The sequence below is a fragment of the Nelumbo lutea genome, chromosome 1, assembly GCF_056320005.1.
Source record: "Nelumbo lutea isolate HS-2025 chromosome 1, American lotus-T2T, whole genome shotgun sequence".
NCBI classification, from domain to species: Eukaryota; Viridiplantae; Streptophyta; class Magnoliopsida; order Proteales; family Nelumbonaceae; genus Nelumbo; species Nelumbo lutea.
In genome coordinates this window covers 44250874-44268010 of record NC_142684.1, presented here as the reverse complement: position 1 = coordinate 44268010, position 17137 = coordinate 44250874, and the positions used below count along the sequence as shown (strand labels likewise).

Genomic DNA, 17137 nt, shown 5'->3' with positions numbered 1-17137 from the left:
AATCTGTTCTCAACTAGAATCATGGTTTTTAAAACCGGACCGGACCGGATGGTTGGACCAGAAAAATTAGGAACCGTCATTTGACCGGTTCCGTTTTCTTCTAAAATCGTTTTTTCCTCAAAAACCGTTGATTTTGGTCAGTAAACTGTTGAACTGGCCAGTTAACTGTTCAAACAGTTCAAACGGTTCGAATAGTTCGAACGGTTTTGACCGTTTCCCAATTTTTTTAATTTTTCATTTCTTTTGTCAAAATATGCTGACTGTTCGGGTCAAACGGTCAGACCATTCAAACTAATAGCCAGACCCCTGACCGGTTCAGTCACCAGTTTGTTTTTAAAAACCATGATTAAATTAGACATGGGCAGTATATTCCAATAAGACTGACATACTCTATGTTACCTAAGGAGAAGGAGGGATAGTGTAAGTCTCATCTGTTAGGGTTAACCTTTGGACTTAGTGATTGGTAAGGAATCTAAATCGTTGCTTATAATTCTTGGACTTGCTATTTGGTACTGATTTTTCGGAATTATTTGCTTCAAATATATCTAGTGAGATTCTTATGGAGTCAATAAATTGAGTATATTGGAGCAGTAAAGAAGGAGTTCAAGTGAGTGGCTGATGTCAAGGAATCTATTTCGAAATGGTTTTGGAAAATAATATTATTTAGGAAAATAATTTATTTTAAAAATTCAACGTGCGTATGAATTTCTGGGATTCTCGTCTTGGAAGAGGACATGTCACTGTCTACAAAGCTTATAGAATAAGTCCTTCCATATTGTAGTGATGGATATTCAAATAGAGAGATTTCACCGCAAGTGTTTATTCAGGATTAATAACGTGATAGATATTTTTTTGGGTCTGGGCGAATCAATCTGAGCTTTGCGGATGGCAAAATCCAGATTATATGGTGCTATTAATGGGCTTAAATTAGGCTCATACAGCTGGGATTGATTGCTCTTAATGGAGTGGAGTTCGCATCGGCGCACGGAACATCCCAATCGTGTATTGGGACATGTGTATATCAAACACAGGGATTCACGATTGGGAGATGTTTCCAATACGCGATTGGGATTCACTCACTAGTCTCTCAATGCACGCTGACTGAGATGTGGATGTGAGGCGCCTGTGGGGGTAAGCTCCGTGGGGCGCTGATGGGATGATCTCATTTGATTCCAAATGGGTCCATACACTCACGTTGGATTTGACCCAACTATGGTAGAAACCAAAGAGTCTTATTGGTCGGGTGAAGTTGGATTCTAGTGGGTTCCACGCATAACCAAAGGAAGTACACTTGGTCAGTTAGTTGTATGGGCAGCAATAGAAGTAGGAAAGGTTGAGTTGGTTATTTAGTAGATAAATGGGTTGACTAAGAAACTATTAATAGCAATTATGGCTGAATTAGGAGAGGGAGAATTCCAGCTCTCTCCTTTCCTACTAGGACTGATATTAGAGAAAGTTTGGGACTTTATTCTAAGAGACCCCAAATAAGTCTGGTCGATTCAGGCATCACCTAGCTTCTTCCTAAGTTTGGCCTAGTGAGAAAATGGAGAGATCTTTGTCCTTCCTCTCACCCTTTGAACAGTGAATCGATGTCAGCCTTTTACATTCTTTGAGAATTTATTTTCACACATTGGAAGGTCTTCTTGTTGCTGACTCGCTCATCAAAGCCTTGGAGGACCAGTTGAAGCAAGCCAAAAGTTGTGCTAGGTCTGTTCTTCTCTTTGGGCGTGAACTCCACTAATAGTTTACTACGCTCGTGATAAGTTTCTTCACTGTTAGGCTGCACTCTGGTTTTTCAAAGGTCCGATCGTCCGAGTATTTTGATACAATGATCATGTCGATCAGATCTGGAAGAAAGAGTTTCTCCAATCTGATTTGCAGTTTATTCTATTCACATTAGAATTCAAAATTTTAAATTGCACATCACAGGCTCGCTTCCGCTGCAATACTTTCCAACACCTTAATGCATCTCAAGGGATCCCTTAGGTCTGAAGGTAACTTCAATATTACCATCAGCTACTTAATTTGTTCCACTACCAATAGGGCTGTCAATGGACCAATATTAGTGCAATCCAATCCAGTCCAATATGAGTCCATTATAGATGACCAGGTCCAATCCAGTCCAATATGAGTCCATTATAGATGACCAGGTCCAATCCATTCCGATTAATACTTTGGACTAGTCCAAATCAATGTGTCTGAACTGTCCAATCTGTTCAAATTGGTTTTAATTTAGATTGGTTCCAATCCAAACCTAGTCCATTGACACATATATTCTTATTTTTTTATCAATGGACCAGATATTGGTTCAATTTGACCCAATCCAATATAAATCCACTATCGATGGACCAGATCCAATCCAATCCAATCCAATCCAATAAATACTTCGGCCATTAAGTTTGGACTGATCCAATTCAATGTCTTATTGGTCCATCCAATCCGTCCAAATTGACTTTGATTTGGGCAGTGTCCAACTCAAAACCGGTCTATTGACACACCTAACTACCAGTGCCACATGGCCAACCCATTGATTTTAAAGTTCACAACACAATGAAAGCACAATCTGTTGGATGATTGTATAAACGAAATATTACATCTGAACATCTATATACATGGATTACTTCCACCTTGAGCTAGAGGACAATTATCTCTGAACACAAAGGAAATTTATTATATAACAGTGGACAATATACAATTACTAGAGATGCAATCCTGAAAGTCAATGATTTTGCATTACTCTTTATTTTCCACCCCACGCAAGTTCTAGCAGAGATCTTGATTAGTAGCTTACATTGCCATGACTCCTGGGAAAAGGGATGACATCTCTGATGTCAATGAGACCAGAAGCAAAGAGAACCATATGGTCAAAACTGAGACCGAACCCAGAATGTTTGACAGTTCCGTGCCTGCGAAGATCTAAATACCAATCATACTGCTCTCTTGGCAGATCCAAATCCTTGATCCTGCAAATGGTCACAGATGGTGGTATCAGTAACAGAAGAGCTGGTTAGATATGCTCACATGTAGTCACACGTAGAACAGTAGAAGAACGTGTATATCAAACACAGGATTTTCATCCTTATCAATTTTAGGAAAATACCAACTTCCGCTTTAGGAGAGTTGGTATAGGTCTTGTCTACTTTACAGAGAGACTAGTGAATGAATCCCCTCTTTAGCAAGTGTTTTCAGAGTGGGTTGACACGTCATAGGATGCAAGTGACCCCCAGCCTCACACACCCGCATCACTACCACCAATAAGTACCATACCTAAAAAATCAGTATCAAGGAATAAATTTCATAAACCCATTGCTGAAACATGAAACGCCATCAAATTGTCATTGAGCTTTAGCCCCAACCCAGGAGGAAACTAGTAAATTGAATGAAAAGACAACTTACTCACAAAAGATTATATGGATAGAAGACACAAGAGGAGTCCTTGTTATCAGTAGGATTTGTTAATTCCACCAAAATTTTCTCAATATTTTGTTCTGTTAAGCTGTGTTTTGGATTAGGTGGGAAACAGACCAAGACCAGAAAAGGATGATTCACTAATTTCCATGTTCTTCTGTTCAATTACAAAATATGAGCTGCATAGTCTATGGAAAGTAAAGGAGTTTTTCCCACTTTTCCTGTCAAATCGGTAGTTTTATTTGTTTTTTCGTGTGTTGTGTGGCAGGGGGGACCTAGTCATTCTAGTATCCAACAAATACTTGATTTCATTCTACATTTCCACTTCTGCACCCCAATCCTATCACAACCTGGAAAAATTAGGTTCTGCACCATGAGTGCAGGCACCCAACAATCAGTGTTGTATAAATAGGCTGCAGTTCTAAATGGAACATAAAAGAAATACTGTAAAATCCAAACTTTTTGAGGTGCTATATATTAGCAAGGTTATGTGGCTTGACAGAGGGTCCATTAGCAGAGTACCAAAAAGATGGATGGGATTTTCATAAATTGGATGGTCTAGATTGATGGAAACATGCAAATTCTGGAAATAGGTATTCTATGCAAACATCTTATCACTCTATTTATATTGAATTCATCTTTCCTTTCACTTTCTGAATTATTAAATCTTATGTATCAAATTTAGTTTTATCAAGCCTCCATGACACCATAATGATGGAATTACCTTGCAGTGAGCAGATCAATGCGCTCCTCCTTTTGACTACCTCTAATTAAGGTTCCAACCTACAGAAATTCACCCATAATTATTATTGAGCTTAATGTCTATATGGAAATAAATTTTTTTGGGTTAATTTCATAAAGATACTGCAAGCTTACCTTTGGTAGAACTATGTCAACTGTTGCAACTGTTTTCCCATCATCATTGAGGCGAGCATAAAATGGTTTAACTTCTTTTGGAAAATTGTATATGATTACAGGCCTCTTAAAAATCTCATCAATCAAATAACTGTGATCATTGAAAAAAGCAGTTAAATGCCAGAAGAAGGAATCATATGACATCTCATTATCTCAATGAAGAACCACAAACACAGCCAAATCCACAGTGCCTCAACCCATAAATTACATTATTGGTCCAACAAATTTGGCTATTAAGGAAAAGGTTTTTCTTTTTTTTTTTTTTGTTATTTCTTAATAGATATCACAGCTAATGCAACATGACAGGAAGGGCAAAGGACCTCCTTCCAGAAAGTACTTGCTTAACCAAAGACCTCTCACAGGATGAAGCAGTGCCATTTCCACCCAAGCAAAGGGGGAACTGGCTTAATAAGAACCCCTTTAGGTTGCCTAGCTCACTCAATTCAATGAACTGATATGTGTGTTCAGAACCCATTAGTTGCACTACCTCCTACCTGCCCTACTCCTTGCTCTTACCCCAGTCCCCATGCCATCATGCTTTATATGCAAAACATCAAATGCTTGAACTGCAGTATAATGCTCAGGATTTTATAAATACCTTTCATGTTCTTCAGTTAGAGAAACACCCCACTCGATTTTTTCTTTAAATTTCCTCTCCGTAGCCTTCATCAATAGTTCCACTGCTTCTGTGTAAGTGATCTTTTCAAATGAATTTGATGCCACCAATTTAAGACGATCTGTAACACTTCTGTCTATTCTTTTTGTTACAAATTGCATATCTTCAGAACAGTTTTCTAAAACCCATTGGCATAGGAACTTCAAGTAGTCTTCTGCACATGCCATGACATCCTGGATCCACACAAACAGTATTAATTCAAGTAGAAGCAAGCATAGATATGATGAAAATGAGAGGAGGTAACTACTAAGACACTAATATTTTTTAAGATATTTCCGAAGAATTGGCATATGTCCAAAGCAGCATGTTGAGAAGGGCCACATTATAATTGCTGTTATGATTCAACAATAATTTAATGAAACCAACACTTCCTGGGAAAAAACGATTATCCCCCATGTCATCTATTTCTTTTAAGATCACAGCAATCTCAAAGTATACATCATAAAGAGAAAAGAAAAAGGAAGAATAATGAGAGCAATATCTGCATTTGAAAGAAAGAAAATTAAAAGAGTAAGGTCGAAAATATCACAAAAAAGTATGAATGAATTGTCTGGCAGCAATCGACATGTACTTTTCCCAAGGATCATAAAGAATAATGTTATTAGTCCAGGAATTGCATTATGACAAGTCAGAAAGGAAATAAAGTCATAAGAAACTTAGTTAACTCGGGGAATTTGCTCATGTTGAGATCAAATTGAACAAAACTACATATAGAACAATCTAGCCAGGTGAACCTTTCGATGATACTAGTCTGAATTTCATCACTGGAATAGCAATCACATAAAAGGATGGTGAGCTGCACATAATCTGAAATAAGGTTAAAGCAATTGGTACATGTAGGTCAAGTGCACACCATTAAAAACCAATAGAATATAACTATACACAAAGGGAATGAATACTGTGAATTAAATAATTAATCCTTTAAACAACCTTCTTTATGCAAACCCATAACAATGTTAAGATATTATTCAAGGAAAAGAGAAATTTTCCCAATAGAAAATATAAACCTGCAAAATATATGCATGATTGTCTGCCTAATAAATTAGATTTTATAGACAACAAAATAAATTTCTAGGAAGTCATGAAAAATAATTAACAAAGAGGAGAGCTAACAAAAATGAACATAGATTATTTACCTCTAGGTGAGAGAAAGCCATTTCAAGCTCAACCTCCCACATCTCTGCAAAATGCCTTCTATTCTGTTGTTTTTCTGCTCGAAATCTGGGCCCAAATGTGTAAACACTACCAAGGGAACAGGCATAACTCTCAAGGTGAAGCTGACCAGATACTGTTAAGAATGTTTTGTGAGAGAAGAAATCCTTAGAGAATTCCCTCTTTCCAGACTCAATTGAATTTCTATGGCTCAATTTATCCTTGGCTTCCAATTGTGAGGCTAGTTCATTGGCTTTCTTCAGATCCTCAAGTGCTGCAAACAGTGCCTCTCTATTACTCTCACTTCTCTTCAGCTCTTCAATTTTTTTACTTTTTTCCATTATAGCAGCCTTAACATTTTCAAGGTTAACAGCTTCGTCATCTTGTGTTGCCTTGGGTGCCAATTTCTGATCTGATTCAATACAATGAGTTGTAACTTGGAACTTCTCACTAAAACCTTCAGCATCAGTAGTAGTGATAACAGGGGTGTGCACATAAAGGAACCCATGATTTTGGAAGAATGTATGAGTTGCATGGGTTAGTGCACTGCGAATTCGAGTAATGGATGCTACCTGCAATATGAGTATGTCATAAATCAATAGAGTAAAGACCAACTTCATACATTGATAACTAAGATAATTCTTCAAATCATCCTAAATGATCATATTTTGGCATTGAGATCTAATAGGAAGTGATTATTAATCTTAAGAAATTTCAGAAAAATCATCATTGAATTGATAAGTAGAAGGAATATTTGCATAGGACACAAAATTTGTTAAAACAATTTTCCCCATCATCAGAAATATTTGTTCTTAGTGGAAAAAATCAGAATGTTTAAAATTACATATAAAATATGCATAAGACTTAATCTTACAAGAACATTTTAACATATTATTGGCATCCACTAGTACTATAGGCAGAAGAAACAAGGACAATTCAATTGTCATTGGATAATCAGATTACCGTGATTGTGCGAGGACGAAGATGGGGATAACCCTGCAGAACTTCCAAAGGTACTTTTGGCTTTGCCAATGGGTATCGTGCAGGATCAACAGTCCCAATGTGTAGGATTTTCTCCACTTTAAGTTCTACTACATGTTTACAGGGAATGGATGGTTGTTCCAGTACACCTTCTGCGACAATTGAAGTTCCTGTAGGTGTTAGATGACTGGGAGAAGCTTTAGAGGACTCCACCATCACCTGAAAGAAGTCAATCAAATTCAACAGCAGTATCTAAAATGAAAAAAAAAAAACAATAAAAATGAAGAGATTAATGCATGCATAAAGAGTATAAAAGAATTTATAACTTGGTACAAGTTTTGGCATTTTATATGTTTTCCTAAATGTACTTTGTTGTTTATCTGTAACATTCAATTTCCAGTGAAATGAGCATTGGAAGAGGTCGGATGGTCCATTGGTTGGAACTTGGAAGTTACTAATAAGGCCCATTAATCAGATATAAGACCAAACAGCTAACACTTAAGAATTCATAAATTATCATAAAGTAGACAATAAAAAAAAAAAAAACAAAAAACAAAAACAAATCATGAGTCATGAAACCTACTATTCTTCTATCTATTTCTCTAACCATTTATGCATTTTTGTTTGTTCCTAAGATATGGGATTGCTTAATTTAGTATACCTGAAGATTGGGAACACAGGAACCATCATTTACTTGCAAGTAAACAATAGAAGGTTGGGGGGCAGGTTTTGCAGCCAAGGTCTCCAACTTCTCCCGAATGGGGGTGTGGCTTGCAGCCAAAATCTTCATGATAGATCGGAAAAGTGGAATTCGTGACTGAAGAATTTCAACACAGCTCACATCTTTCTGCTTTCCTGGAACAATCGCCATGGAATCAGGTTGTTGAGGAAGATCCTTTACTTGCTCCTTGGATGATTTCACCCATCCACCAATCACAACTCGCTCCCCAATCAATTCGGACCCCCGATCACTACGACCCACGATGGATTTCAGAACCACCCTCTCCGAGTACTTCGAAGGGGCAACACGGGGCTCGACGAAAGCACCTTCTTCGGACGCCATTCTTTTTCCTTGAAAAGGGAAACCAAGAGGCTGAATCTTTGGGAGGTATTAAGTAGTTTAAACACAATGGACAAATGAAGAGTTCGATTTGAGAAGAAGGTTTGTGATTGGAAGTGCTTAAATAGGAGAAGATGGGTTTCAAGGAGATGTAGAGAGGGTTAAGGATGCTTTGCTTTGGAAATGCTCTGATAGGTTGAATAGAGAAGGGGTGGCGGTGGGTGTTGGCTGAAGGAAAAGGAAAGGGATTGTTTTGGAGTACGATCATCTCTGCCTGCTCTCAGTGGAGAGAGGGAGACAAAAAAATATAGAGAGAATAGGAGGCGGAAGTGAGACTGAGGGAAGGGTTTGGTATTCTTCGGCTTTGGGCTTTCGCGGGAGTCTAGACTGCCAACGGATTTATTATTTTTTGTAGAGCTGACGCCATCGTGGCTCGGCCGGGCGCCGCATTAAGGGCTGTCATCGGGTCGGGATTAAGCGGAACCGGAATCGACCTGACAAAGTGCAACAAATCCTAAGAACCCGAAAGGACAATCGGGTCTGGCACATGGATCCGATTATAATAAATCTATTGAAGATATTATATAAATAATGTTAATTTATTTTCATACGTTTAATATATATGTTAAAATAAAATTATATATAATTTAACATATATATAGCTTGGTCTGGTCTAAATCTTGTGATAAGGTGGAACTGATTCCAAACCGATAAGATTTGGGACAATATATCAAACCGATAGGGGTATTCATGGTCTTATTTGGTGTGGTTTGGAGAATATCTCATACCAAACCAATCTGTTTTATTATGGTTTTCGGACTTTGGACCCTTCTATAATTTACTTAGACCGGTATAGAAAAAAAAAAAACTAAACATGAATGATATAGATGTTAATATCAATAGGAAAATGACACCATAAACAATAGGGAAATTGTCTAAAACTCAATATGACTTTTCAACATTTCTCTGAAAACTCACCACAATTTTTTAAAATGTCTAATACTCACCATGCCAATAAGTTTTTATTTTCCAAAACTCACCTTCCGTTAGTGCACCATTAATGCTTCTTAACGGAGGTGTCCATGTCAACATAAATAACAATTTTCATGACCAAATTACCCATGAATGGTGAGTTAGAGGAAACACGGTCTTTTTTTAGTTTTCAATTTTCTTGTTTTTTTTTGCATTTTTAGTGTTTGTTATAATTTCCAATGTTTTCTATAATTTCTTTTTTTACATTTTTCTATTTTCTACAATCTATAAATTTTCCTGTATTTTTGTTATTTATTTACAATTTCTGTGTTTTTCTATAAATTTTCGTGTTTTTTCTACAATTTTTATTTTTTGATTTTGTTTTTCAATTTCTATAGTTTCTATAATTTGAAAATAATTTTTTATTTTGTTTGCAATTTCTATAATTTTTATATTTTTGTGATTTCTATGTTTTTATGTATTTTATATTTGAAAATATAATTTTTGAACTTTTTCCTTTTTTCATACCTAAATATTAAAATGGTAATATATTAACACCCGTTAATTTATTATGTATATATTTTATATTTTTCTATGAACATTAAAATGGTAATATATTATCACTTTTTAGTTTGTTTAATGTCAAGTTAGTGACATGGTGAGTTTTAGACATTTTGAAAAGTTGTGGTGACTTTAAGAGAAATGTTACAAATTCATGGTGAGTTTTAGACAATTTATAATGAGTTTGACAAATTTAAAGTTATAAAGTCACAACTTATAAGCATGGAGAATACATATCCAAAAGCATAATAGTGTTTTCTTGAATTCGTAACTCACAAACATGAAGAATACTTAAGCATGAGTGTTTTCTTGATCACTGCTAAAAGGAAATCTTAGTTCTATGGCTTGAAAAATGAAGGACAAATGTAACAAATATTGGGGGAATCCAGAGTGTCACGGATTGCATTTGTGTTCATTTCAGGGGTTTCTTGAGAACCAGTACTTGTCCTCTTCATTGTTTATGGAGTCTCACTGGTTTGCAACATCTAATAAAATACAAACTCACAAATTAGATATAAAAAATAAATAAATAAACATTTAATAAAGTAAAATTAGAAATTTGAACTTACACCGCAAGATCCACAAACTGAGGGTGACATCTTAATGAAAAGTATAACCCAACACTTTCAAGTTTCAATCTATAAAATGGGAGAAAATATTAAAATAATATCCTATATAAAAGGATAATTGAATAAATGTATATTGGCCAATACATGACATATAATCAATTAAATAAATACAATAAAAAAATCAAAACATGAATAAAAACATTCTCATTTAAAACATATAATTGAACATTTTATTGCTAAAAACATGCATATGTAAACATATAACTAAAAAATAGAGGTATAAATTAGGCTGTGCTTCCCTCCCCTGGGATAAGTTAGGGGGTTGGTTCGGCACAACTCGAGCCCGTGAGGGCCTGTGTCGGGTTGCAAGTCGTGCTATGGCCCTGGGCTGTGTTGGGCTAGGCTATGGGTCGAGCTTGGGCCTGGGACGAAAAGGACCAGAATAGGAATAAATTGAAAAAATAAAAATTCTAGAAAAGAAATGAAAAAATACTTAACAAAATAAAAAATTGACAACAAATTGGAAAAAAAAAGGAATTTTATTTCATTTAAATTTGAAACTTGAACAATACAATGGTAAAAAATACTTGATAAAATAGAATAAAATATAAAAAGAAAATATAATACAATTACAAATTGAAAATAAAAATTACATTGTTGAAAAAAATAACAAATAATTTAAATAAAATTGAATAACAAAATTTACAATAATTTTAAAAAAATGCTATAGAAAACTGACTATACAAAAAAAAAATATATTGTCTTCATCATTTTTCTTCAAGTTCCACCTCCATCTCCATCTTGATTTTGATTATCTACGTTAGGAGAATCATCAAGGGTAGAGCCATGCCCTCCTTTTCTTGTAATCTATCCTCAACATCTAGCCAATCTTTTAACTAGATGCACATTTCCAGATTCACTACAGGAAAAATCGACTTTAGCAATGGACAAAACCGTTGCAAAAAGATACAAAACCATTGCTAAAGGTTATAGCAATGGTTTAGCCAAGGTTTTTTGTTGGTGGCGGATATTGGTGTGGCTAAAACCTGTAGCCATGGATATTGTACACCATGGCTACAAACGTACATATAGCCATGGTTTTAACCGTTTCTAATTAAAAATTTTATTGCAAGGGATTTATTTTATACCGTTGCTACAAATTGCTATAGCAACGGTTTTAGCCATGGCTATAGAATATGGTTTATTGATGAATAATTAGAAATAGCAATGGTTTTAGGTAAAGTCGTCGCTACAAGTATTAGCTATTATTTTGTATTGCCACGGTTTTTTGCATTAACGGTTACTATAAAATTCTTATAGCAACGGTCAGGGTCAAAAACTGATGTCATAGAATGGTCGTTACAAAATATAACCATTCTTAAAATTGCTTTGTATGGCACTTTTAGCGCAACGGTTTGATCAAACCGTTGCTAAAAGTTTATTTCTCATTTAAATTTTAAAGGAATGCCATTACAAAAAGAATTAATTTCACTTGTTCTTATATGGTAAAATCAGTACAAATTTACATAAAATATCTATAGTAGTATTTGTTCAATATACACATTTAATAAATTTTTTTCATCACCAAAAAAGAAAACATAATTAACAAAGTTATCCTCGTTGCATCTAAACATTAGCTTATATGCACGTGCACCATACTCAAGACCTTCGCTTTGGATCATAAGTTCGGTTTGTCAAGTTCAAAAATGAATGCATAAGCATTGATGTAAATAATTAGCTATATAAATTAAATAATGTAAGAGTTTTATATGCATTATACACTTACCATTGATTTAACCCATGTGATATGAGATCCAAGTGCATCTCCAAGAGTTACCCTAGAAAAAAAATCCAAGAGAGTCAAAATCAAGATGGGGCAACAAAGAAAGCAATTCATGTTGGAGAAGACCCCATACACTTACTATAAAATCTTAACATTCTTCACCTTCTCAAGGGGGCTTGCTAACCCCAAATAAACCCCCTTTAGAGGTTTACATGATAACAAGTGTCTTATCATGTCTTCCAAATTTATTATTTATCACTACTTCAAATCCCTTTCTGGATGCAAAGCAACTAAAAAAGAAGACGAGAACCTTCCTATGGGCTGGTTGGAAAGATGATAGCAAGTTCCAAACCTTCCAACATTATATGCATGCATTAGGGTGTGCCTATCCTACTTTCAAGTTATTCTCTATTACATCTATTTTCCTACCCTCTTGTATAGATTGTGGTAAGCATGACCCTAACATGAATAAGGAAATGGAGAAATATGTTGTAGAGTTATTGATAGATGAACTAAATCCACCGAGACATGTAACCAATCACATGATGGACATAGTAGAGGCAAAGAAGTCATCTTATTATTACCAAAAAGAAGCAGAAAAATACAATTCAGGATTGGAAGTGTGTAAAGAAGCAAGAGAGAAGGCTGGAAATTATCCATAAAAATGGTTGTTCTTCCTTGTGCAAAATTTACACTACATGACCATTGGGAAAATTATTAGATTGAAAAGAAACATAGACATATCTAGTTTCAATGGATAGTGCAACAGATTGGTTCATGATCTTTGTTGATTCAGAAAGCAAGTTTTTTTTTTTTAAACATCAATATGAAAACCATGAAAGTGCATTTTAATATTAACAAAGAAGTATCAAAATTATATAGCAATAGCAAAGAAATTTGGGTTAGGTAAGGGGAAGGTTATTCTAAATCTGGCTAATAACTGTCAAATCTGAACCCTTTTGCAAAGGATCCAAGAATTGTCATCTCTTTAAAAGTAAGGGGAAGGTTATTCTTTTCTATTCACTACTTTAACAGGTAAGCACATAGTACAGTGCAAGATCAACAGAGTTAAGCCAAAAGTTTGACACATACGACCAATAGGGGTATTACTGTTTGAGATTGTTTTGATTTTTAGAGGCAGGCATCTCCCGATGTCCTCAATTCAGGTGCAACGTGAACAATTGGGAGGTGGAGGCATGTTCACAGTTGTTGAGACTCCTAAGTGGGGTTCATGTCCAACCTTCTATGCCTGACCATAGAACATGAATTGGTATCAAATCTGGTTGACATCTACTCAAGTGTTAGTTTCCTCTTTTGATGTTTATTTTTTAGATAAGAACCAATAGAAACCAAATTCAGGACTGAACTTGCTTCTAGATGGCCATGTCTCATGTGTCCCATTCATAATTCGTACATGCCTTGGGTCCACCATTTCTCATTCGTAACACAATGGCTATCTTATATACAAATCTTCAACTTTTGACCAAATGGCAGTGCCATGGATCCCTTTCAGAATTAAAGGTTGTTCTATTTAAGAAACTGTTGTGATTGACGTCTCATAATGAGTGAGGGTAAAAAGGTATTTATATTCAAATATTTTTTTATCTGAAAAGACAAATTAGGACCTGAATTAGCTAAGGTGACATGTGCAGAGACTCCCAAAATAGCACAAGCTATTTTTAAAAAATAGCCAAAGTGAACTCCCTATTATTGCCTTCATAAACAAAAGATCATAGGAAAGAATATGTACCTAACTCTAACTGTCATAAAAATGGGAGTGATGCCTCCAGACCTGTAACACAATAACAACAGAGTCAAAAGATTAAAATAAATGGAAACAATAGAACTATCTACCACTACATTAGAACATACAACCTAGTCATTTAAGACCCCTTGCATTTTTTCTCCTTTGTTTTTTAATAAACTCCCATTTTCTAGACATGGTGACAGGGATATAGAGACATGGTGGGACCATGTGTCCCCCATTTGTTATGGACACACCACCTGGTGGCACACTGCGACGCAGTCATAGGTAGCAGCACGCACCACCCGGTAGCGCCGCATAGCAGACCGGCAGTGCACCGTGCGCACGCTCGGCACCGCACCGCAGTGGTACCATGAGCCGCGCGCACGCATTGTGCCGCAGCGGCACTGTGCGGCGGCGGCACCATGAGCCACACACATGCACTGTGCGACAGCGGCACCGGGTGCATGCACCGTGCGGCGGCAGCACCATGAGCCGCGCGCACGCACTGCACGGCAGTGGCACCGCATGCACGCACCGCACGGCGGCGGCACCATGAGCCGCATGCACACAGCTGGCAGCAGCAGCAGAGCGGGGCCCACACAACAACTCATAGGGGTGGGCCCACCCTTATTTGGACACGTCAAGAGAACTCACCACCAGCTTACCTTATCCCTTATCTTTATCTTATCTTAAGTAAGAGTTGTGTTACCATTAGGAGTAGGTAATTAGGAGTTTGAGTTTAATTAGGAATTTCCTTCTGTAATCTCCTATTTAAGGAGCTACGAATTGAAATAAAAGTATTGAGTTTTCCAGTCAAGAAAAGAGTGAGGAGAGTTCGGGTGGTCTCTTGGACAAATCACCCATTCAGTTTCCGCAATAGGGTCTGCACGGAAGGGAAGGCACAAGGGAAAGTAGGGTTTCTCACCGTGAACCAACCCATGACGAGATCCTATGCACGGGACCATAACATTTTGGTATCAGAGCCTACCGTCATGGGGGAACAAGAGCTGCTGTCTTCCAAGGTCCACGAGATGGAACACAAACTTGCAGAGACCAGCATGGAGGTACGTGAGGTCAAGGATGATGTTCGGGAGCTTCGACGCTTGCTAGAGACATTTTTAGCCAATAGAGAAAGAAACTCAGAAGGAACTGCCACCAATAACAGCCGTAGACTGGACTGGGCAGAAACGCCTAGCAAACATCAGACGGCCACCCCGACTGCCACCGTTATCCCCAAATACAATCAGCTAGAATTTTCGTCCTACAATGGCACTGGAGACCCACTAGGATGGTTGCACCACTATGAATAGTTCTTCCACAACCAGCGCATCGATGACAGGGACAAGGTCAGCCTGGCCGCGTTCCACCTGGCCGAAGTAGCGCAGCTCTGGTTCTACCGAGTGGAGCAGGAGGAACCAAGTCTTAGTTGGGATCAGTTCAAGTCATACTGCCTCCTTCGGTTTAGACCCCCATTGACAAGCAACCCCTTGGGGGAACTCATTAACCTCAAGTAGACCGGGACCGTAGCAGAGTATCAACGGCAGTTCCAGACCCTTCTTGCCAGGGCCTCTTCAGTACACCCAGACCAACAGGTGGATATGTTCACAGTTGGTCTAGCCGAACCCCTAAGAGTTGATGTGGAGATGCAGAGCCTGCCTAACCTAGTCACGATAATGAATTTAGCCCGAGCCTTCTAGCCCAAACTACAGATTAGCCGAGGGCCATTCAGCATGGGATGGCTTGCAGTGGCTTGGACAAACCCGAAGCCTACTGGAGGAGGGTCTTCGCTGACAGCCAACAGGGAACCACTCGGAATGGCTCCATATCCAGTAGCCAGCCTAGAACGGAAGCCACAAGCAAGCCCCATTTCCAGATTAGCATCCAGTGTGGGGAGCAAGGGCAGTACACCCCCTATTAAGCACTTGTCCAGGGCTGAGATGGCAGAACGCAGGACGAGGGGGCAATGTTTTAATTGCAATGAACTCTACTCAGTAGGGCACAGGTGCAAGAGACTTTTTTGCCTCCTGGTGAAACAAGAGGAAGATGAGGATGAACCCCATCCATGGGAACCCGATCTAGGAGGGCAAAGCCATCCAGGATTCCTTTGAGGGTGTCTTCGACACCCAATTCGAGCTTGAGGACAAGCTTGTAGTCCGGGAGGGGTGTGATGTTATGGACACACCACCCGGCAGCACACTGCGACGCAGTCATAGGCAGTATCACGCACCGCCCGGCAGCGCCGCACAGCAGCGGCACCATGAGCTGCGCACACGCACTGCGTGGTAGCGTCACCGCGCGCATGCACCACGCGGCGGCAGCACCATGAGCCGCGCGCACGCACTATGCGGCAGCGGCACTGTGCACATGCATCGCGCAGTGGCATCACCATGAGCCGCACGCATGCACTGTGCGACAATGGCACCACGCGGTGGCGGCACCATGAGCCGCACGCACGCACCTAGCAGCAGCAGTAGAGCGGGGCCCACATGACAGCTCATAGGGGTGGGCTCACCCTTATCTAGACACGTCAAGAGAACTCGCTGCCAGCTTACCTTATCCTTTATCTTATCTTATCCTTATCTTTATCTTATCTTAAGTAAGAGTTGTGTTACCATTAGGAGTAGGAAATTAGGAGTTTGAGTTTAATAAGGAATTTCCTTCTGTAATCTCCTATTTAAGGAGCTACGAATTGAAATAAAAGCATTGAGTTTTCCAGTCAAGAAAAGAGTGAGGAGAGTTCAGGTGGTCTCTTGGACAAATCACCCCAAGGGAGAGTTCGAGTGGTCTTTTGGACAAATCACCCATTCAGTTTTCGCAATAGGGTCTACACACAAGGGAAGGCGTAAGGGAAAGCAGGGCTTCTCACCGTGGACCAACCCATGACGAGATCCTATTCACGGGACCATAACACCATCACTAGTACACTGCAGGGGAGCTAAAGCTTGGTAGGGCACGGTAGTAATAAGATTCCAAAAATGTTGTCTTTCCCAAAACAATTAAACTAAGCATGAAAACAATTAGACATGTGAAAAAGAAACAAATAGATCAACTAAACTAAAGGGGAACAGATTCCCTCACCTTCTTTTCAATTACTTTGGATAGATAAGTAGATATTCAACCTGGTCTGGCCTATTTAAGCACAATGTTCTAATTAATAGATTTTAAATAATAATAAGCAACACAAAAGAATATGATGATTCAATGACTCAACATACTTTTGTCTAAAAAATGTCAGAGTTGATGCATGACCTATAATACATTGAGTCATTGGCATACTTTTGTCATAGATTGGCATATGAAACCAAAAAAGAAA

The 17137-nt window shown here is 38.1% G+C and overlaps 1 protein-coding gene across 1 annotated transcript; it reads right to left on the bottom strand.

Moving 5' to 3' along the window:
• Positions 1-2551: 2551 nt before the first annotated feature.
• NS2 (asparaginyl-tRNA synthetase 2) lies at positions 2552-8571 on the bottom strand. The gene is made up of 7 exons (XM_088942068.1): positions 7794-8571; positions 7115-7351; positions 6136-6723; positions 4922-5172; positions 4285-4414; positions 4133-4191; positions 2552-2963 (listed from the first exon to the last, which is right to left on the bottom strand). The coding sequence occupies exons 1-7, from the start codon at positions 8193-8195 to the stop codon at positions 2780-2782; spliced, it is 1851 nt and encodes a 616-aa protein (XP_088798194.1). The 5' UTR covers positions 8196-8571; the 3' UTR covers positions 2552-2779.
• Positions 8572-17137: the final 8566 nt, after the last annotated feature.